At 42.2% G+C, this 23,550-nt stretch overlaps 1 protein-coding gene across 1 annotated transcript in view; it reads left to right on the top strand.

The window, feature by feature from the left end:
- ATRN (attractin) overlaps positions 1-23,550 on the top strand; it is a 151,783-nt gene that overhangs the window by 56,911 nt on the left and 71,322 nt on the right. The window contains exons 9-19 of the mRNA XM_076335646.1: positions 341-524; positions 2,542-2,696; positions 8,518-8,602; positions 10,224-10,444; positions 11,608-11,729; positions 12,259-12,397; positions 13,828-14,009; positions 15,572-15,788; positions 17,059-17,244; positions 19,627-19,860; positions 20,585-20,722. Of these exons, the coding sequence (XP_076191761.1) occupies positions 341-524; positions 2,542-2,696; positions 8,518-8,602; positions 10,224-10,444; positions 11,608-11,729; positions 12,259-12,397; positions 13,828-14,009; positions 15,572-15,788; positions 17,059-17,244; positions 19,627-19,860; positions 20,585-20,722 (1,863 nt within the window). The remainder of the gene's footprint in view (positions 1-340; positions 525-2,541; positions 2,697-8,517; positions 8,603-10,223; positions 10,445-11,607; positions 11,730-12,258; positions 12,398-13,827; positions 14,010-15,571; positions 15,789-17,058; positions 17,245-19,626; positions 19,861-20,584; positions 20,723-23,550) is intronic.

The following is a 23,550-nucleotide window of genomic DNA, read 5'->3' as shown; positions in this document are numbered from 1 at the left end:
GCTCTTGGGTACCATTCCAAATCAAGCCATGGTGCTGGCATTTTCATGTCACTGAAACGCAGTATATTATTTCTGTACTTTTTATCTCTCATTTACTTAGCTTGTCTGCAAAATGTAATAAATGACTGTAGAAGAGATTTCTGGTCTAATTAAAAATACTTGACAATACTTCTTGACAACATACACCTTGAAGGAGAATATTTTTGGATATGAAGTGATAGAGACAGTGTCTAGATCTGAGTCAAGGGAAACCCAATTTGTTTCACCACCAGATTTGTTGATAAGTTATTAACGGAGGTCAATTAACCATGTTTTGTCACTCACATTTTTCATTTCTCAGCCACAAATACATGGAACATTTTACAGACGAGCGGTGCTTTGGTGCAAGGAGGATATGGTCACAGTAGTGTTTATGATCCAAATACAAGATCGATTTATATCCATGGAGGTTACAAAGCATTCAGTGCCAACAAATACAGGCTAGCAGATGACTTGTACAAATATGAAGTTGATTCCCGTATGTGGTAAGTAGTTCTTCCTCCTGTATACCACCCCATCATTTTTGTTTGTAGTGGACAAGAGGCTGTGGGGTATTTGACAAGGGTACAGTAGTACGTAGCTACCTGCCTTCAGGATAGATGGTGTGCTCTTGTATCTGTTAATTTTTATGTCCCTTTATGAATAGAGAATTATATAATCAAGGCTGTGAATAAGCCAAGAAATCAATTTTAATCTATTGTTGTATTAAAGCTGAGAAGAAAAATATTTGATGGGATTTTCTTGCCAGCAGTACAAACTGTGCATATGAGCGCAGTTACTGCAGTTAAGTGAATGATAATTCATTCTGCAGTTAAGACCGCAAAAGAATTTCTATTATAACCCCATTTTCTTCTGGCTCTGTAACTGCTTGAAACGTTCATTTCTTAAGCTGAAATCTGTGATTTGTTTCTGCCCAAAGGTGAGTTTTATTTAAAAGCTATAGTAAAACTTCACAACTTTGAGTTATAGAGGTGAAATAAATTTTCCTCAGTTTTGTGTTTTTCTTAAAGTTGTTTTTGAAGGCTCCTGTCAAAAAGGAGACTATCTTTTGAATTAACACGTGTCAATTTGAGTCACCATATCGCCTTTTTTTGAGAGTTTAAAATAGCTTGTATTCCTGCAACAACTGTTTGTGAGTCTGTACTGATGAGTAAAGTAACTAGTGACTAATTTCCAAAAACCTTCCTTCCTGCTCCGTTGTACATGCAGTAATAACCACGCTTCCCTTCTTGGTTCACTTGATCTTCCACTTCAGCCGTGGAGCAGGCAAATCTGGCAGAACAGGCAGAAAGTGTCACAAATATTCTTCCGAACTGCTGCAGCACCAACTTCCTTCCATCGTATTTATTTTGTCAGTCTCGAGAGGACTGTCAGAGCAGGCGAGCAGTCGCCTTGCAGTGAGGCGTGTAGGAGTGTCTGCTCATCTTTATCCATGCTTTTTCTGGTGCCATTGACTTTTTTTTGTTGTTGTTGTTCTTCGGTAATTTAGGCCCTCTCTCCCTCTTGTGATTTCATGGAAGGGCAAAAAAGCAGTCCCCTGATCTTTATTTTGGCAAGTGTGCTTTCCCCATGTTTGCTCCGGTGTTTCAACCGGCAGCTTCGCAGTTGAACGCTGTAGCCCTGACAGGGACGGAGTAATGCTCAGAAAGCCCCCTGTGTGCTGCGATACCGCTGGTCGGGCATCAGGAACGGGTCCCTGGTCCAGGTCGTTGATATACCATTTGCCGAATATTTCCTTGTGAAAGCCTGGGCTTCAGCGCAAGCTGCGTTTGGGACGCCGCTGTTCTGCAGAACTGGTGTGTCAGCCCGCAAACAGTGACACCGCTGCCTGCGACGCGGGTTTACCTGCAATCCCACCCTCTCAAAACAGCAGGGGAGTTCTACAAAGGGTGACCCTGTGTGTGCAGTGCCGTTAATCGTGCTGATTAAAGGTGAGGTCAGTGGCTAGTACGATTAGTGCTTCCCATGGATGAGGCGTTGAGTTTTGCAGGTATTAAGCTGCGGCGCCCCGTTATCAGCAGCTGCGTAGATTTCCTTAAAGTAGGTTTGTTAGTTTTGAGCAAGAGATGATGCCCAGTTTGAAAGAATTCTTTAGGTTATTGTAAAATCAGCTACTATAAAATACAGGAGTCCTCCCAGGCAGTGTCCATATCAGCAGGTTTAGCTGATTATGCTCAAAAGCCTCGTTAGTGTGAAAACTTGGTCATCCCTAGGGAAGGAATTGAAGATTTTAAGATCCATAGCTTTGGAAGGAGGCTTTCATAGATATATTTCTCCTGTAAATTGGCAAGCAGATGAGAAGATGAGAGAACGAAATTACAGGAGGAATTGAACAATCTGGAAAGGAAGTTGTTAAATATCTCATTAGGAAAAGTAGTTAAATACCATCCCCCCCCCCTCCTCCGTGCACCCCGAAACCTTCTTCAACTTGGATTTATGGATTGTTTTGTCTTTGCCAGGTACTAATCAGTGTCATTAATACATATATTTTTATTTCTGAAGGACAATTCTTAAAGACAGTAAATTTTTTCGCTATTTGCACACGGCTGTGATAATGAGTGGAACCATGCTGGTGTTTGGAGGAAACACGCACAACGACACCTCCATGAGCCACGGCGCGAAGTGCTTTTCTTCAGATTTTATGGCGTATGATATTGGTAGGTTCTTGCAGAAATAATAATCAAAAAATTCTTGGATATTCAAAAAGAGCTGTCTTCAAGAAGACTAGTTTACATGCTGGGTGTATTATACCAAATGTTACTAAGCATACTGCAGAAGAGTGTGTAATCAGGAGAGGCTCATTTACCTTGCTACACATTACCAAGTAAATGAGCTGGTGCAGTGATTTCTAGGCAAATACAGGAGCGGTTATTTGGTCAACAGTTTATACAAACTTGGGCATTAAAAATTATTTCTTAAACGGAAAGCGTATTGTTCTACCGCCTCAGCCATAAAGCTCTCCTGATATTTTGAGTGTGTTTTAATCTATGATCTATCAAAAATGCAGGCTGTTAGGACAGTTACAAGCACTGGACGCTGCTGAAGCTCAAGTTGTACGTTGCGCGCTTTTGTTTTAACTGCAGGCTGGCTGACTTGTTTGGCTGCGCTGTTTGTAATGTCAGTTTGTTTATATGTGGGCTTTATAAGCATAAATATCCCCGTAAGCACTATTTAACAGCAAAGCCAGACGATTAGATTTCATTCGGAAGGACTGGGTTTTGACGAGTTTGAATAGCCAGAAGAGGGCAGCATTTATTTGTGAATTTGGAGTCTGGAGACGATGCGTTTAAGAAGAAGAAAAGAAGAAGAGATTGAAATTATGTAAAAGAAGGTGCATGCACATCCAGATAATTCAGGCTGGAGAAAAACACCATTCTGTACTCATACCACATTCTGCCTTCTGCTCTCAGAATTCCTTAAATGTGGGCTCTCGTGATTGATTCCCTGAAATAATCATGTAAACCTGAATTCTCGGAGTGACTGTCCACTGAGACGTCACTCCTGGTTTGTGAAAGGAATATGCAAGCGAATGGATTACTTTCAGCAGCAGAGTTTGGCATCCTCATGCCATTTTGCTGTCTGTTACAGGGATCTTTCCCTTCTGCTTCCTGTGATTTCAAGTCATATCCCTGTGGAATTTATTGTGTGTTCCTACCTAGCTTTATTATGAGTTTTATTTTTTCTTGAAGAACATTTAAAACGAGGTGTTTTGACAGTCAGGGACAGAGTAATTTTTTTAAACTTGGATAGCAGTAGTGATAGATTTTTTTTTTTTGCTACTTTTTGCTATTTTCCCTGACCCATTGAACTATTAGGTGTAAACCACAAATTGCATTAACTTGACAAAATGTGTCAATAGCGATGTTAATTTTGATTCAGTTTAGTTAACAAGCAGATTCCTGTAACCTGAAATAAGCGTTGTGGTCAACTTGCCCAGTCCTTACCAGTTTTACACTGAGAATTAGAGCTTGCATCGATTGCACTTCACGTGACGGGGATGAGAGGTGTTGTGGTCCTCTTGGGTACCCTCATTCCTTAGGGCAGAGACTTTCAGCCTGGAAGGAGCAGCTTTCTTTCAGGAGAAAAAGACCACTTTTTCTGTTCTTTTCGTGGCAGGACACCTTATGCACGATTTGCCTTATCCCATTGGACCAGGAGCCGTACCGGGAATACGTTAGGGTGCTGGCTGATCACTAGTGTCACAGCATAAATGCCTACTTGGTGGTTCTTCGTGCATGATCCCTGCAGTAATTATATTGATCGTATTCATGTTGGTCTCCATGGGAATAAGCCCGTGTACTGTGGGGCAGCATTGTAAATACCAGAGACTGTTGTGGCCATGCCAACGTAGATGGATATGGCTATCAGATCTTTAATATTAACATGCTCATGTGTTTGTTATCTATCCCTTGATGCTCCCCAGGCTCAAGCTACCCAGGAGAAAACCAAGCAGCAAGGTCAATTGTTACTGAGTGCCTTCGGAGGAGAGGCTTAGTAATTGGCTATGTTACTCCCTACTATTATAGTATGCTATCTGGCTAATTTGCTCATTTTTAACATCTTGTTGATGAAGGTAATATCTCAGTGATCACAGTGATGGTTGGAAGACTGGAGAAAACTGAAATTAAGATACAGTCTAAAATAAAGGCTTCAAAAACAAGTCTTCTCTTTCACCTTTGCCATTAAAACTTATTTATAGAATCATAGAATCATTGAGGTTGGAAAAGACCTCTAAGATCATCGAGTCCAACCGTCAACCCAACACCACCATGTCCACTAAACCGTGTCCCTACGTGCCTCATCTACTCGTCTTTTAAATACCTCCAGGGATGGTGACTCCACCACTTCCCTGGGCAGCCTGTTCCAATGTTTCACCACTCTTTCAGTAAAGACATTTTTCCTGATATCCAATCTAAACCTCCCCTGGCGCAACTTGAGGCCGTTTCCTCTCGTCCTGTCGCTTGTTACTTGGGAGAAGAGACCGACCCCACCTCGCTACAACCTCCTTTCAGGGAGTTGTAGAGAGCGATGAGGTCTCCCCTCAGCCTCCTCTTCTCCAGGCTGAACAACCCCAGTTCCCTCAGCCGCTCCTCATCAGACTTGTTCTCCAGACCCCTCACCAGCCTCGTTGCCCTTCTCTGGACACGCTCCAGCACCTCGACATCCTTCTTGGAGTGAGGGGCCCAAAACTGAACACAGCATTCGAGGTGCGGCCTCACCAGGGCCAAGTACAGGGGCACGATCACTTCCCTGCTCCTGCTGGCCACACTATTTCTGATACAGGCCAGGATGCCCTTGGCCTTCTTGGCCGCCTGGGCACACTGCCGGCTCATGGTCAGCCGGCTGTCGACCAACACCCCCAGGTCCTTTTCCGACAGGCAGCTTTCCAGCCACTCTTCCCCAAGCCTGTAGCGCTGCATGGGGTTGTTGTGGCCGAAGTGCAGGACCTGGCACTTGGCCTTGTTGAACCTCATCCAGTTGGCCTGGGCCCATCGATCCAGCCTGTCGAGGTCCCTCTGCAGAGCCTTCCTACCCTCGACCAGATCAACACTCCCGCCCAACTTGGTGTCGTCTGCAAACTGACTGAGGGTGCACTCGATCCCCTGGTCCAGATCATCGATAAAGATATTAAACAAGACCGGCCCCAGTACTGAGCCCTGGGGAACACCGCTCGTGACCGGCCGCCAACTGGATGTAACTCCATTCACCACAACTCTCTGGGCCCGGCCGTCCAGCCAGTTTTTGACCCAGCGCAGAGTCCACCTGTCTAAGCCGTGAGCCGCCAGCTTCTCGAGGAGAATGCTGTGGGAGACAGTGTCAAAGGCCAGTCCAGGTAGACCACATCCACAGCCTTTCCCTCATCCACTAGGTGGGTCACCTGGTCATAGAAGGAGATCAGGTTGGTCAAGCAGGACCTGCCTCTCATGAATCCGTGCTGGCTAGGCCAGTAGGATTTCTGCAGTAACTCATTTCTGCTTTTCTTTCCTCAAATTTCTAAGTAATCAGACTACTTGCATTGAGTGTTGTGAGGACATGCTATCTTTTCTCTCTTTTTTTTTTTTTTTTTTTTTTTTTTTTGTGTGTGTGGGGTTGCAAACAGATGTCACCGAGATGCCTGCTGAGATTCTCTGGAGGTTTAGCAGATTAGGTAGACCTGAGAATGCATTAATGCTTCTTATCCTTTTATCCTCCACTTGACCAGGTTGGGGCTTATTCAGTCCAAACTATCCGGGTAATGCCCAGGTTCGGAAGGTTTCAGGATAACAGTCTAGCCGTCTGTGTGCATGTGCATTTCTTGTTGCTTCTCAGGACAAGCTTTTGGGTTGTGCTGGCGTTCAGGTTGGGTGAGCACTTGGGTAGAGCAGTCTCACAGTGTTTTTCCTACGGTGCTGCACACTGCAATGACTAGTTAGCACTTCCTATCCCCAAAATTGGTCTCTCTGGCCTCTATAGAAGAGTATCCTGCTCTGCAGCAGTTTTGTCTCTGGGTGGACAAACATCTCTCTTGAATCCTCTACCTTCTCCTCTCAACAATTCATAGCAGCAAAGGAGCCGCATGTGAGTTGCAGCCCTTCCATCGCTCTGTGTTCATCTCCAGGAGTGAAAAGGCAAGGCTTGTGCTTTCCGACGGGTCATGTCCCTCGCGTATGGGATGTGTCTAAAACAAGAATAGAAACTTCACAGGCAGATTGTCTCAAAATGCAGTTTCTGTGGGTTAAGTAACCATTCTTTTTCATTTCTAAATAAGTTTTGACTTTGTTTTTTTAAAAATCACCATGAAATGTTTGTGTAAAGGCTGTACTCATATAATGATCTTTTCTCCCCACAGGAGAGAAATTAAAACTCTTCTATTTACCCCATCAAAAATTCAGTTCTGATGACAAGCATAGAAAGAGGGTGGATGTTTTCACAGCATATGTGTTCTATTTGAATAGTATATTTAATAAATCTTGTTCATTGTAAGTTTTAGGCTTGGCTTAACTCATAAGTCAGGAAGGAGAAGATTCTTTTTAGTTTCAGAATCATTCATTTTTTCCAATACTTGATCTTCAGCTAAAGATGGGAAAGAAACTTAGAAAGCAAAACATTCCAGGCCTTCTATTAATCTAGAAAAATATGATTCTTGGCCTCACATAACTCATAACTTGTTGGATAAAAAATTGCAAATTGCTGTCCAATTTTGCTGGTCTCTTGTTAAAAATTGGAACTGTGCGTGCTTGTCTCAGGAGTGATGCTGGGCTAGGTTAAATTCCTTGAAAATGGAGCAAATGACGTTTAAAAATAAATTTCAAAATAATGATTTATCAAAGCATTAAATGCAACCAGCTGGGTCCTATGTCTTTTATTTATCAGCACTCTTGAACAAAAGCTTCTGTGGGAGCAGAGGTTAGGATCAGTTGTTTTGCCCAACAATTCTCCAATTACATTCAGTAAAGAATTAGTAAGGTTGTTTTCTTTGCCCTCCCAGTTTATCTAGTTTGGGTTTGTGGACTTTTTTTTCTTTTTTCAGAGGCTCAGTCCATGGCACAACGGTTTTCTCTTGTATTAAAGAATCTGCGAGTGTTTGAGGGCTCTGTAGATCTTTACAGCAGATTGACTTTTCTGTCTTAATTGCATAAATTGCATACAACTGCCTCTGGGACGTTAGCCCCCAAGGTGATCCCATTCACTTTGCGAAGTTTAAGTGATATGAATTGGACTGACTTTTCCTGCTTTTGTTCCTTTGATTGCTGAGTGGGTTATGTGTTTCTTAAGTTGTTTTTTTTTTTCATGCTGCCTAAAGGAAGAAATTACCTGAGAAACCAAGTAAAAAATGAAGCAGAACTTATAAATGTTATGCTAATAGAAAAAGATGGAATAATCTCACATTATATTAAAAGAGGAAAAACAACCACAAATCCTTAAGCTATGATGAGTGAAAAATATTTTTAAAAACATGGATATCTACCCTCTAGGAACATAATTGCAATGGGGGGCGGGGGAAGATAAGTCTCTGTTCTCAGTGATACTGGTTTGGGGCAAAACTGCAAATAATTCACATATAAACAGATAAAACCTGAACTTGTTATGCAGTGAAAAATTCCATTAGTAAAGGAGGAAAAGCAACTCAAGCCACCGCCATTTAATTACACGTGATTGCCAAAAAGCGGATAACCCCTTCAACACAACGCCCTGAAACTTTCCTTTTTCATGAACTGTTCAGATGATGGAGCAGAGCCATTAGATCCTTCCTTTCCTTTTTTGTCGTACCGTGGCAGCTGGGGTGAAGACTAAGTCTTCAGTCTTGCAAAAGAAGATGACGCAGCGCTTTCGTGAGCTGCCCTGTTTCATTCGAGACTTGCGTTTTGGTGGTGGGCAGAATGGTCTCTCTATAGTTATTAAAGTACTTTGGGATCTTTTGGGAAGAAATGTGCTGCTTAAGTTGAATCATTAATTATACTGAGGAACTTTACTGAAATGAGCTTTCCTTAATCCTAGCTTGCGATCGGTGGTCTGTTCTTCCTCGCCCGGGTCTCCATCACGATGTGAACAGGTTTGGACATTCTGCCGTGCTGTACAACAGGTAAGGTTACAAACAAGCTGGGGGGTGTTGGCATTTTTCATACCTCCATAAATGCGTACAGGTAGGTCAGTAACACTGAGACCAGTGTTAGGTTGAGGATCTGTTGCAAACCTCTCAAAGTTCTCGGATCTTCACTCTTGTGATGTCTTCAGTATCCACCTGTCCCCATCAGCCCTTCTTCTTCACTGGACTAAACTGTCTCAGCTCACTTAGTTCTTTCAAAAATTTGTTTTTTTCATATTTCTATTCCTTTTCCTTATTTTTATATATATATTTCTAATCCGTAGTTATTTCATAATTTCATAATTCCATTTATTTCATATTTCTATTTCTTACTTAGCTGCACTGACAACTTTTATCTCCAAATCATGCTTTCCCTCATGGTTTCTAAATTTGTCCACGTTTCAGTTTACGTAGCTTGTCCTGTCTGGTTCTTATTTACCATTCACGTGATGGAGAGTATTTAGGTGAAATCATAGGTGAGATTTCTGCTGTTAAGCATTACATCACTGTAATAATACCCGTGCTTTCAGGTGAACATCTGTTGTTGTATTTGAGTCTGCGGAACCAATTTGAGCAATGATATTTCTTAGGAGTCTTTCGTTCTGGTTCCTTTATCCTTTGAGGATACTTTCTGTAAATCAGTAATATTATTTAAAGCTCAGTTTAAGCCAGGCAGATAACTGTCACTGCCTTGAAAAGGAAGGTGTGCTTCTAGATACTCTTTTTGTCTCTAAAAACTCACTCGCTACCTACTTGTTTCAGTGTATGCTGAACACCAGCCGTGCATTTGCTTCCACGAAGGACAACTAAGGCTGTGCATTAGTTCTTCTTTTCATCCTACAATAGGATGAAAATCATATTAAAAAATACTTATTATTCAACCAAAACTTTTATTTTCAGTTCCATTGACTCTTCTTCACTGTCTTTTTAAATGTGCATTTACAAACATGGATGCACAGGGTTTTTTGGGTGGCATTTGTGTGTAACTAATGAAATTTGACATTTTGCCTGAAGCAGTTGTGATACTAAAGAAGATTTAAAAAAACCACTTTCCTCCCCCCAAATATTACTTTGTTTTGGGGTTTGTTTTTTGGTTTGTGGGGGTTTTTTGGTTTTTTTTTAGTTGACACAATGACTCTGCTCACTTGCTAACAGCCATGAAAATAACTGTGGTTTTGTCACAGTGGTGTAGCAAGATGTGACAACACTGAATTGTTTTGTCACAGTTTCTGAACGCTGGTTTAACAGTGTGATACCATGTCCCCAATTTTTAGCCTTCCTCTCTCTTGCCACATTTCTGCAGCATTTTATGTATAGTTGCGTTGATCAGGTGTCACCCAGAGTTTTGGCTGAAGGGGAAGGTCAGTCCTTGACCTCGGGATGGTTTGACTCTGTCTCAACACCCATGTGTTGAGATTCTCTGGCTTCTCTGAAACAGTGGAACTTGACTGACCTTTTCTTTAGTACCTTCGTTAACCAAGAGCTATTTATTTGGATTTATACATGCTGGACTGTAATAAAACACCTTGCTCACACCTTGAATCACATTGACTTGCAGCAGTGCATGGTCTATAAACACAGGCACAAATATTTCTCGCTTCACTTACATTTTGTCTAGCACCATGTATGTATTTGGAGGCTTCAACAGCCTCCTCCTGAGTGACATACTGAAGTACACACCCGAGAGATGTGAAGCTTTTGACAACGAAACGGCCTGCTTGCGAGCAGGTCCTGGTGTCAGATGCGTGTGGGCTGCCACCCCTCCTCGCTGCGTCCCCTGGGAAATGGCGACGGTAGAGCAGCAGCAAAAGGTCTTTGAAGACTGTCCTCTCAAGCCAGGTATGTGTCACATTCTTCCCATTTCCCTTTCCAAAAGGCGTCTAGGGTCTTTTTCTTTTCCAAATTCTGTCTTGCATTAGTTGTATGCCATTATCAGGTCAAGTTTAAGATGGGGGGGACTGTAGTTCTGCTTCCATACGTGCTCTGGGAGACTTTCCTCTGACCAAGTGGCTGCAGTGGCGTGGAGATGTTTCCACCTCTCCTTCCCCCTGAAGCTGCTTGCTCATTAGATTTTTTTTCCTACTGTACTGCTTGTACTTACTTTCCTATCCCAAACAGACATCATCAGTCAGGAATCAGGCCTGGACCATTGCTCTGTAGATGTTTGCTCCAAGAACTGACCTTGTGAGAGCCAGCAATTCGCTGATGAGCACCACGGGGCAAGGGAGGGGGATCTGGGTCCTGCGGCGTTATCCTGTGCTCTTCAAGAGAGACAGCAGGAAGACTGTCATCTTAAAACACTTCATTTCTCCTTCTACAGCATTATATGGATAGGGGCATACAAAAAGAGCGTTTGTTTTAAGTTCTGATTCTGTGTTCTCCCTTACGATAATTTTTAAACAACTTTTCAACGCTTTATCCCGATGCATTCGTTGCTCTGAATTGAATTATACGATCCTTGATTCTGTAATAGATGGCAGCCTTTAATTATTTAGAAGAAATTGATGTAAAGGGACATTGCTTTGATGGGCTCTCAATGTACAATAAATTTTTACAAAACACAGGCGATAAGCAATTGGAAAGATGAAGCGGAAAGATCAAGCTTTGCATGAAAATGTTCCACGTAATTGAAGGCCAGGCTTGCAGCAAAATGGGCCTGCGGTGGGAGATTTTCACCGTCCTTGTGAGATGTCCTCTGGCATCATTTGCATGGGCATTGACTTAACATGCATGCCCGGTCGTAGTTCATGCGCTTCCATATCTTGGCGCATTTTCTGGTGTTGTGTTTTACGGATCCTTGGGCACTAAAAATGATTGGTGGTGCAAATGAATGCAATTTTCTATCAGTTCAATCACATGAAAGTATCTGATTTACTAAGTAGTTGATAATGGAAAATCTACAGGCACTACTGTTTGGTTATATCTTTTGCTATATATAATCAAGTTCTTAGAGCTGTCAGGAAATGCCTGTTTTTGGTCATGCAGGTTTTTTTCTTTAATAGTTGTAGACAATGAAAAATGTGATCAGATTACAGACTGCTATAGCTGTACAGCAAATACAAACAACTGTCAATGGTGCACTGACCAGTGTATCTCAATGCATAACAACTGCTCAGAGGAACAGGTAAAGTCTCTCTAATACTTCTGTAGTTTAAATTTAGCCTTTGAAATAGCAAATGTCCAGGTGCCTTCATCTGTCAGTATTATGACCCCTGTTGTTCTGTTATTTCCAGTGCATGTCTAGCTCTAATCTGCTAACGTGCTTGGATTTTTTTCAAGTTGGTCCAAGGGCTTTTCGTGGGACTTTCCTCTTAAGTTAGGAGGATGGCTACGGGCAGGGGAAGAGGTGAAGGTTTCATGATGGTGTGTGATTACTCAGTAAGGCACATAGCCATTTGGGTTGCTATCGATAGAGCCTTCCCCTAGAAAAAAAAACTAACCCTTTTGTAAAAGCTCTAGTAAGGAAAATGTGTCAGATGGTGGCTCGGGGGAATAGCTTGAATACACAGTGCAGGCTATGTCCAGCGTCACAGCTTTTGACTATATAGGTTGCTTTGTAGGTCTGAACTGTGAAGTTTAGTGTGGTAGTCATGGCTGTTATAAACCGACATTGGTTGGATGGGAAAAAGCCTCATCTGTGCTATTTATTTTAGGTTCCTATTACTCTATATGATAATTGTCCTAAGGATAACCCTGCCTATTACTGTAACAAAAAGACAAGTTGTAAAAGCTGTGCCATGGATCAAAACTGTCAGTGGGAACCTAGGAATCAGGAGTGCATCGCTTTACCAGGTAGGTGTTGGTTGTATTTGTGTAAGAAAAACCCCCAAATTCACCCAGTCCAAAAGTTGTGGGGTGTTTTTTTGGTTTTGTTTTTTTTACCCCCAAATCTGTAATCTTTTAGTGCTAAGCTGGAGTAAATAATGTTGTTTAATCATACTAGCTTTGGTATGAAACTTTTATTTCCAGTAAATTCAGAAAGTCTGATGGAATATTTTTCAGTCCTAATTGTCTGAAGAGGAGTATGATCACTTGTATAATTATTGGGCTGTATTTCATCTCTCTCTTTTCATTTGATAAAAGCAGTACTGTTGATATAATAGGCTTCTGCAAGATATTGGATTTAATAATGCATGCTATTTAATTTTAGAAACTAGAATTGTGCAAAAGCGTAATGGCACATACTGGACGAATTAGGCAAATAACACCTAAAGTGTATAAGGAAAATTCTTATTAGAGTGTTTCCAGTGGGAGCTCACAGGAGTTGATTATTAGTGCCCCTGTAGTAACATATTTTTTTTTTCCCAGTGACTGGGAGAGGACTATAGTGTCTTCAGTGATTAACATTTGCAGTTAATAAAAATACAGAGAGAGGGGAAAAAACCAACACAGACAGGACCTTTTAATGGGCATGGAAAGCCTTCCCCTAGTAACTCTGATAGGTCTGGACGTGTCCAGGTCTGGTGTTTGCTAGTCTGGAAGAGTGAGAAGGTGAAGATACTTCGGAGGAGAGCCATGAGAGTGAGAAAAACATCTTCTAATGAGATAGATAAAGCGCTTGGTCTGTTTAATCTGTTGTAGAAAAGGGGGTGACTTGATGATACGTGTAAAAAGCCCATCTGAAAGATTGACACTTAAGGGCTCTTCAATCTGTTAGATAAATCTAAACCAAGACGTCGGAGCTAGACTTCAGCTCTGCAGAAATTCACACTGAAAACGTCTATCAGGTTTTTTTGTAAGGGTAGTTATGAGCGAGGGAAATAATTAACCACAAAGCATGAGTTCTTCAGTAGTGGGCATGGCTGTGCTCAAGATGAAACAGGGATTAATCCTGGAAGCTCGGTGCTGTGGACAGGATTAGCAGAACAACCCTCTTCTGTCGAAAGGTATCCTAACAACTGTGATTGAGTAAGTGGCTTTAAGCCATCAGCAAAGTACTCAGTTGCTTTCCTTTGCTCCTTCTTCTAAATGATTTTACTATTTGACATTGTAGTAAGTGTTTTGACTACCTACTGCAGATAACTAAATGGTAACGTCACACTTCAGCTCCTCCTTTTCCTCCGGTATTATTATACATAGATACTTCTGAGCGTGCCGATAAGTCATGCTGGTTTGGGATGGGGCTGTAGGTTTTATTTTGGTGGAAGAGCTCTCTCACTACTTAGAACATTGTGAAGGTCGCTTGAATCTATGGTTTTACTTTCTTTCCCCCTCCCCCCCAGAAAATATCTGTGGAACAAACTGGCATTTGGTTGGCAACTCCTGTTTGAAAATTACAAACGCGAAGGAGAACTATGATCATGCCAAACTGTCCTGCAGATCCAACGGGGCTTTGCTGGCTTCTCTCACAACCCAGAAAAAGGTAGAATTTGTTCTAAAGGAGCTGCAGAAGATGCAGTCTTCGGTGAGTGCTTCTCTTTTATGTCCCCTGAGTAATTAAGCTCTGACTGTGGAGAAATCCTTGCTGTGGTATTGTATGCTCTGTACAGAATAGACATGCCTCTTAACTGAAAAGGACTGATTTTTCTTTTGAAATTCAACATACCCTATGGGTGCTTTTGAACTGAAATTGTAGAGAATGTAAATGGGAAAGATAAACATACATGGTGCCTCAAAGGTATCACTTTCTATAATGAAATCACACGCGCATTTCTCTTGTGGGATATATAACTGCAGCAGGAGTCCTCTCGTGACTTGTACACAATATTTTATAAATAAAGGTCCCTTTGGGGCACCGGAGGTGTTTAATGTAAAGCATTTAAAGTTATTAATCCGCTCAGAAAAGCGGCTGTTTAAAATGTCGGCTTCTTACTCCGTAGAGCTGCTTGGCTTATTTGGAGTTATTTATGTTTGATTTAGTGGCAGGTGCTTTTCTGTCGGAGACGGTGAGAAGCGAATTGAAATCTGTCCCTCTTCATGCATCAATAAAATAAATATATTTTTTTTTTTCTCCAGTCCCTGGCAGAAGTGCGGAGGTACTCAGGGCAGGTTGTGTAGGTGGTGCTAAAGCCCCAACGAAGAACGATGCTGTGCATCTTTGCTGAAATCCTGGTTTAGGCTGTAGAGCTGCTGTGGCTTGGTGGCGTGTTAGAGTAACTCCTCTTGGGTCCCAGAGGCCGCTGTGGGCAGGGCTGGCAATCAGGAAGGGTTTTATATAGGAAAAATGAGACTGGAGGCAGTAGGATTGCTACTTTTCAGAGAACGTACTTCAATACTAAGGAGAAATATTCCCCTGTTGAAACAAGAACGTTCCCTGCTTTGATTCCCTTTGTAATTTTAAAGTGGCATTTCAACAATTACGGGGTTTTGGAGGGGATTCAATTTAGCCAAGAAAAGGTAAGGTGCAATTCAGAGGAGATTGTTTGTTAAATCTTTTGTAAAGAGAGGAAGCCAGGCCTGGGATATTGTAAAAGTACGTGGTTTGAACAGCTCCAGGTGTTTCTGGATATCCCAGTGGTTAAGTGTAGTGTAAATTCCTAAAGACACATGGCAACCCTTCCCTAACAGCGTTTGAACCCTTACACCGGGGAGTAAAAAACTGTTAATTTACAGGGGGGGGGGGTTGTCTATAATATCATTTAAAAAGTGAGCCTTAGAGATATAAAGAGATTATTAGCCTTTTTTAGTTGATATTAGTATTGAGTGCTTGTAATGTGGGAAAATACCTTTGCTAAAAAGCCAACCTGTATCTGGTACTTGAACTTTTGCCATTCAACAGCACGCTGCTGCTGTGCTGGGGGAGGCCGTACTTCGCAGTTACTCCTTTAAGTAAGCTGTGTGTAGATGTTTTGTAATAATAAGAGAATGTGTTGGTGTTGGCACATAGTGCTGTGTAACCCTGTTGCTCTTAGAAGTTGCAGCTCTAACCTGGCAAAGTTATGAGCGTTATATGGTGATGTGTATTTTCTTTTAATACCTAAGGTAATAAAACTGGATATTAATTCTACCATTTTCCTTTATTTCTAGCCCAAAACTTTGACTCCGTGGGTTGGACTGAGGAAAATCAATGTGTCGTACTGGTGCTGGGAAGACATGTCTCCCTTCACCAACACCCTGCTCCAGTGGCTCCCCGATGAACCAAGCGATGCCGGATTTTGCGGTTATTTAGCCGAGCCTTTCCAGCAGGGACTGAAGGCAGCAACGTGTATCAATGAAGTCAACGGCAGTGTCTGCGAAAGGCCGGGTAACGATATCTAACTTGTGTGCTCAGGGGGAGTAGGTTGACTAATAAGTATTTATATTTCCTAGAGAGTAAAGAGGAGCCCATTCGTTACATTTAAAACGAGCTGCATCATGACTTTGCCAAAGAAAAATGGTTCTGAAAAAGTGTCTTGTGTAGGTATTTCATACAGGAGTTGGAGATTTTAAAAATAGCTCCACGTTTACGCTGTTGACTGTAAAATGCTTGAAGTACATTATAGTTTAATTATTTTTCTCTGAATTGCGTACCTGAATGTGACATTTAGGTTAATTATGGTATGGAGCAATCTCCTGTTTAAAAAAAAAAATAAAAGCTACTTTCCAATTGAACTCCCCTTTCTCCCCCTCCCCTGCTCCATAGCCAGAGGAGGTTTTTATCAAAGTTTGAAATTAATTGGGCAAGACACTTTGGAGATATGAGAACTTTGAAAAAGAAGCTATTTGCTTTTGGGAAAAGTCTTCTAGCTTTGTTGGAACTGCGTATCTTTTAAAATGGCTTGGTCTGTTAACTCTCCATTATAGCTGATTATTTCTGAATACCAATTAGTACCTCTTTAAGTTTTAAGAAAGTTGGTTGATTACATAAAAATTCTAAGCAAGCTACACCACTTTAAATCATTTGTTGTGGAAGAGCAGGGTTCAGATCATGAATGTGGAACCCGAACTCAGAATTTTGTATGTTTTAACTTGCAGCACTTTGAATTGGTTTAAGCTCTCACTTGCTTTTTACGGTCCGAGAACAGTCAGTTGAAACGGATGATAAAGCACTGGCTCACACCAGAAACTCCCGAATTAGTTCTGCTTTCAATACTCATGTTATGTGTGGAACTGATCAGATAACTTAAAACACGTCCCAGTGTGCTCACGTAAAACGTGGGGTTTCTTCCCAACACTTCGGTTGGGAGAACAGCTAAGGAACACATCAGCAGACCTGCAGAGGGATAAAGGCCGCATTCATAACCCCATTTAAATTCTTTTTAAGATGGATACCTTAAAAAGCCTTAACACTCATGAAGGATACATAATAAGAGAAAGGATTTTACAGTACTTAACTTATACCACGGCGAATATGAGAAATGCAGTTATCTCCAGCTCCATCCAGCGACACAAATGAAGTGTTTCAAGTCTGCGAGATCGAACTATTTTTCAGCCTGAATAACAGACAGGGCCTTTTTATCTTCTGTCTTTCTATCTCGGGGCTCGTTACCTGTTTCTTTCTGGAAGAAAGCTGACTCTCGTCCTCCTGCCCGCAGCTAACCACAGCGCCAAGCAGTGCCGCACCCCCTGCGCCCTGCGGACGATGTGCGGGGAGTGCACGAGCGGCAGCTCCGAGTGCATGTGGTGCAGCAACATGAAGCAGTGCGTGGACTCGAACGCTTACGTGGCCTCTTTCCCCTACGGGCAGTGCATGGAGTGGTACACCATGAGCAGTTGTCCGCGTGAGTAATTCCTTCTGCATCTGGACGGGTGGGCTGGAGTTTTGTATTTGCTGACATTTGCTAGCGAAAGTCATCAAACTCTGCACGTCGGTCATACCGTCCAGGGGATTTTCAGAAATAAGAAGCGCCTGACCCCAGGAGCTTAGTGTGTGCAGCTCCACCCTGCGGTGTACTCTGCATCGTGTAAAGCATTAAACAGAATTAGGTCCTGGTTACGGGAACTATCAATTAAACTGAAAGGCAGATAGTCAAGGCTTTCAAGTGAGATGATAAAATCTCCGCTTTTTTTTTTTTTTTCAGAGAGAGAAGTAGTTGTTTCATTATTTGAATTCCTACCCTTCAGATTAATTGTTACATAATTTCATGTGATTAACTTCTTTTTGTTTAAGGGAAGTTGGGCAGTTTGAGTTGCTGCGGTTGCTGCAGGAACTTCCGCAAGCTGATGAGAATAAGCCTGAGTAGCTCAAAGTGTTGCAGAATAAGAGATGGAGAAAACGAGTTTCAGATAACAGTCAAACATGAGAGTGTGAACTTCCCGTATTGCCAGAGGTCAAAAGTTGGAGGAAGCATCAGGCAGGAGATGAGTAGGCTGAAATAGTGGAAAACAATATTCTTCTACTACTTTTTTTTTTTTTTTTAAAGACAAATACTGTCAATTTAAACACCAGGATAGAAAGTCTGTTCATCTTGAAACACCAAGAATCTACAAAATATTTTTTAAGACGGTATGGGGAAAGGAATAGGAAAACTTTCCTATACATAAAGAGTTTGTCACCCTGAAATACAATCCCATTTGAGAAAGGAATGGTTAAAGGGTGGCGATGGGTTTTTCCCTAATTTAGTTGATTGCTGGGCCCGGGGCATCTGCATGTGGCACTCTGAGCATCCAAAGAAGACAAATTCTATTCTGTATTTGTAGTCTATGCTTTTTGACTTGGATAAATACTTGAAATAGTAGCGTATGATATTAAAACGTGTGGTAAGAAGAGACTCAAAGCGAGTAAACAAACTGGTTTTTAGCCTTTGCTTCCGGATGGCTCAGTTTATCATGTGACCCATTGTAAGTCAATCAGAGATCTTTGGTAGTCAGGAACATTAACCTCTGGTTTTAGTGAGTGTTGTTTATTGGTTAGAAAAAGCTTAGGTGTGTATTGTGTTGTTTCATGACTCACTCACTGATTAATGCAACCTTTGTTAATACTTATCTTAGATTCTAGAATAAATATGCTGATAGGAATGAATATATATATATGTGTGTGTTACTGTGAATACCATAGAATCATTAAGGTTGGAAAAGATCTCTAAGATCATTGAGACCAACCGTCGACCCAACACCCCCATGCCCACTAAACCATGTCCCTAAGCGCCTCATCTACTCGTCTTTTAAATACTTCCAGGGATGGGGACTCCACCACTTCCCTGGGCAGCCTCTTCCAATGTTTAACCACTCTTTCAGTAAAGACATTTTCCCTCATGTCCAATCTAAACCTCCCCTGGCACAACTTGAGGCCGTTTCCTCTTGTCCTATCGCTTGTTACTTGGGAGAAGAGACCGACCCCCACCTCGCTACAACCTCCTTTCAGGGAGTTGTAGAGAGCGATGAGGTCTCCCCTCAGCCTCCTTTTCTCCAGGCTAAACAACCCCAGTTCCCTCAGCCGCTCCTCATCAGACTTGTTCTCCAGACCCCTCACCAGCCTCGTTGCCCTTCTCTGGACACGCTCCAGCACCTCGACGTCCTTCTTGGAGTGAGGGGCCCAAAACTGAACACAGTATTCGAGGTGCGGCCTCACCAGGGCCGAGTACAGGGGCACCATCACTGCCCTGCTCCTGCTGGCCACACTGTTTCTGATACAGGCCAGGATGCCCTTGGCCTTCTTGGCCGCCTGGGCACACTGCCGGCTCATGTTCAGCCGGCTGTCGACCAGCACCCCCAGGTCCTTTTCCGACAGGCAGCTTTCCAGCCACTCTTCCCCAAGCCTGGAGCGCTGCATGGGGTTGTTGTGGCCGAAGTGCAGGACCCGGCACTTGGCCTTGTTGAACCTCATCCAGTTGGCCTGGGCCCATCGATCCAGCCTGTCCAGGTCCCTCTGCAGAGCCTTCCTACCCTCCAGCAGATCAACGCTCCCGCCCAACTTGGTGTCATCTGCAAACTGACTGAGGGTGCACTCGATCCCCGCATCCAGATCATCGATAAAGATATTGAACAAGACCGGCCCCAAAGATAGAGATCTATATATATTTATACACCAGAATAAATACTTACAGATTTGGCGGGATAAATACTTAAGGTCACAAAAGACATACAAGGGTTTCTGTGTTCATTGTTGCCCGTGTTTTGGGACAGTGATTTATTCCACAATTTGATGTTTGTTTTTTTTATAGCTGAAAACTGTTCAGGCTACTGCACGTGCGCTCACTGTTTGGAGCAGCCCGGCTGCGGCTGGTGCACCGATCCGAGCAACACCGGCAAGGGCAAGTGCATCGAAGGCTCCTATAGAGGTCCGGTCAAGATGCCAACCCCGTCCGCAACAGGGAAACACAGCTTGGAGCCCGTCCTTAATGTCAGCATGTGTCCCGTGGAGAACAGCTATAATTGGTCCTTTATTCAGTGTCCAGGTAAATGAGCAACATTTAATTGTTCAAACATTTCAGTAGTAGCAACAGTTAAATGCAAGGGGAGAGACTGTTGAAGGCTGTAGTGACGTCTGCGTTCCCTCCTGTTAACGGAGGAAGGAAAAGAGCTTGGGAGACAAACAAGAAATAACACATTTTGAGATGGAAGGAGTTCTGCGGGTATCCATAAGCGAGCTGCAGAGATATGCTGCATGAAGACTTATCTATGCATTACTCAAGAGAAATTTTTCCTTTCCCTACAAACCTTTACCGACTTTTTAACTTTTGTTTGTTTATTTATTCATTTTAGGGTTGTTCGAAAGAAAGGCAGTTCTTTCTTTGAAGGTTAATTTAACTGTTAGTAATGCTCAGGGTGATTCTGAAATAATGTTTTTGACACCAAACGTATAGAATAAAATTACTTGGACTGCTGCTAAACCCTTTCTTCCCCATTCCTCCTTGTAAATCTGTCCCACCAGCTGCTTCCAGTCCCGACTGTCCAATACACATGCAGTGTATTGGAGTTCAGTTTTCCGTGTGTTGCTTTAAATTTCAGGTTTTCAATACATTTCGCTTTGAGTTAATGTATCGCTAGCAAGACTGCAAGAACCTCTTTGGGAGGCGCATGAAATGGTTTCATTCAGCCTCTGCAGAACACAGACTTCTGAGGTGCTATGTGAGGTGCTATATTTGAGCACAAATACTCATCCTTTTCTGTTTCCTTCAGCCTGCCAGTGTAACGGGCACAGTAAGTGTGTAAATGAAAGCATCTGTGAGAAGTGTGAAAATCTGACAACTGGCAAACACTGTGAAACTTGTATCTCAGGCTACTACGGTGATCCTACTAATGGAGGAACATGTCAGCGTAAGTGATGCCTTAAATCTTCCTGCGCTGAAGTCTTTGATGTTTTTTGCTCCTTACTCATTCCTCTGCTGTCTTAACTGAAATTATATCCTGATAATATATTTTTTTTTTTCTTTCGTGCAAGCAAGGCACAATCCTCGTTTCTTCAAATCAAAGATACGGAAACTGCTTGATGAAATTCTTTGACTTGCATTGCACAAGTTAAAGATGATTTTTTTTACCCTCTTTTGTAAACTTTAAATGACCACAGTGAAAAATGTACGCATTTTAGTGTTTGACGATCTTGATTTGAAAAGAAACAGTGGTAATCCCAATGTCTTGAACAAATTTCTGCTTATTTAAATTCCACCTTCTATTACATTTGGTTAACGTGCTGTGCGTTTATTGTTATAATTGTCTGTTTCATAAAAGGCTTGCCATATTTCACTGAGGAGTTGGCTGGATTTCAGTTGAGGATTAGGTGATCCCTGTTAAAATTGCATTTTAAGTTTATAAAGTGCTTTGGGACTCTTTGGCAAAAGAACTTTTTTCAGTTGTGCGAGATCCAGTTAACAAGCAAAGTTAAAACAAAAAAAATAAAAAGAAAAAAATCTTTCTTGAAGGACCAGTGCAGGTAATACTGAGAAATGAACATGTAAGATTTGGAATTTTTTCCCTTGAACCTTGCAACATTATTCTGAATTACTGCGAATTTTGTAGTGTAGCATGGGGAGACTAGTTGTAAACCAGAATTCAGCTGTGATAGGTGATATGCAGATGTAAGGGAAGGTGCTTCTTGCTCCGAAGAGCTTTGATAGAATATATTTAGGTGGAGTGATATCATTAGATACAGTGATGGAAAAGATAGAACAGAAATAACATCGTTTGGTGTCAGAGTAGTATCAGTACTTCCATGAAATGAGTGTGGGTGGTTTGTAGGTGTCCCGGAAGAATTAAGTGAAGGTGATTAATGAGGGGACACTGAAGACTTTGAGCTGCTCCTTCCAAGTATGGAGACAATCCAGTAGGAAATACTTGGAAATTCATTTAGTATGTCTACTGGAATTAGCATCGACCTTTTGGATGAAGGTGAGAGCCAGTAGCTGGAGCATGAATGTCCTGTTCCCTAAAGCGAGTGCAAGTAGGTGATGTTTGAGGCTATGAAGAAGAACCTCCCAGCAGACAGATTCAAGGAAGGGGGTGAAGAGATCACAGACAGGGACAAGGCTGCCTTACCTAGGGAAAAGGGTGTTGCAGTAGCTGGGATATGAAATGACGACAGACAGCACAACGGCACGGGTACAAAGGAAAAGGTGCATCTCTGACACTTTAGTTCAGAACATTTATCTGCAAGATTAAATACCTCTGATATTTTTAAACTCATTTCGTGTGAAGATAATTTGAAGTGCAGGAATGAATAAATTGAGACTGGGTTGGCCTGAGAAAATAGAGAATTCTACTCTGAGCATTCAGGTTTAATCATTGGATCACAACGTGCCTTTTGACATTTGTTGCTTTTCTATGCATGTGGAAATTGAGAGTAAGTTACTTTGGACTCTTTCGCATGAGGATTGTCCAAAAATAGTTTGTTGTTGAGATAATGAATAATAGACTAAAGTCATCCAGATGCCTGAAAAAGAAATTAGAAAATGTGTTGAGAGATTGTGCAACAGCATTCATTTGTTATCTGATAAAACTAGTAGCTCATGTCAAAAGTGCTTTGCTCTCAAGTGCTTTGGGCCCAGGTTTTTAATTTGCTGTGATTTAACACTATTTACTGTGAAGGCAAAAGAATGAGGGAAGCAGGAGGCTGAGCAGAAAGACCGAGGTGGATCAGAAGAGGGAAAGCGAGAGGAAATCATCCTATCTGATGCAGCCAGAGTGACTGCTGGCCATTAGTAATTTTTGCTCAGTGAGGAGGTTTCCAGAGGGGAATTCTTCAGATGAGGATCGGCTGGTGGGCAACAGAGCCAGCTCCTGCTTTTTCCCTCCTCTGAGCCATGGTCCCTCCTTCTTTTCCTGTTAATGATGCGCTGATTCCACTCTTTTTGTGCATTTCTGTGCAATGTTGTGTGCCGCTCTGTTTTTAGAGCCCGCGGTCACATCCGTGCTGGAGATGATAGTTGTTGGTAACAACTCCATCCTGATGCACAAGCGTCCGTGCGTTTGCACACTTAGTGCCTAGTGTGAGTCTCGGTACTTTGATGTGCAGATTTGCAGCATTAGCTCAGTGGCCCCAGCAGCATGGGGACCATAAATATCCTCAAAATGGCAAATATTCAGTGCTGGAGAAAGCGTTAGTGTGTGGTATTTTCCATCCTGCTGAGCCGTCAGGAGTTTGAGCGACGCTGTTGGGATAGCAGTAGCCTTTCAAATAGGTAAGGCTATGCAGAGCTGGAAGTGGTAGCGATGGGGTTCAAAAGCCAGGGAGGAATATAAAGAGCGATGGAATAAGATGCCTTTTCCTGCTGCTCTGTGCCACCAGGGCAGGTGAACGTTGCTGTATCGCTTGTGTTGAAAAATTTTTAACAAACTGCAGTTATTTCTCTGAAAGAATTGTTTGCATATATCATCATAGGCATTGGTGTTTGCGGAGCTGGGCAGATAATAACTAAACGGTAGGTAAATCACTTCTCAGCGGTTGCTTTTAGGAAATGTCCAACGTAGAGAAGTGTTAATCGGGAAAGGCAGGAAATGCAGCACATCAAACGTAAAAATAGCTGCGAGGTGCTTTCTCGGCATTCAGGATTTTTTGAATTTTCTGATTAAAGTTTCACATGAAAATATGCTAGCGGTAGATAAGGAAGTTATTTGCAAGAGAACGGAAGGCGCTATTATGCCTGAAATCA

This window comes from Aptenodytes patagonicus, chromosome 4 (assembly GCF_965638725.1).
Source record: "Aptenodytes patagonicus chromosome 4, bAptPat1.pri.cur, whole genome shotgun sequence".
Lineage (NCBI taxonomy): Eukaryota > Metazoa > Chordata > Aves > Sphenisciformes > Spheniscidae > Aptenodytes > Aptenodytes patagonicus.
This window is presented reverse-complemented; position numbering and strand designations above follow the sequence as displayed.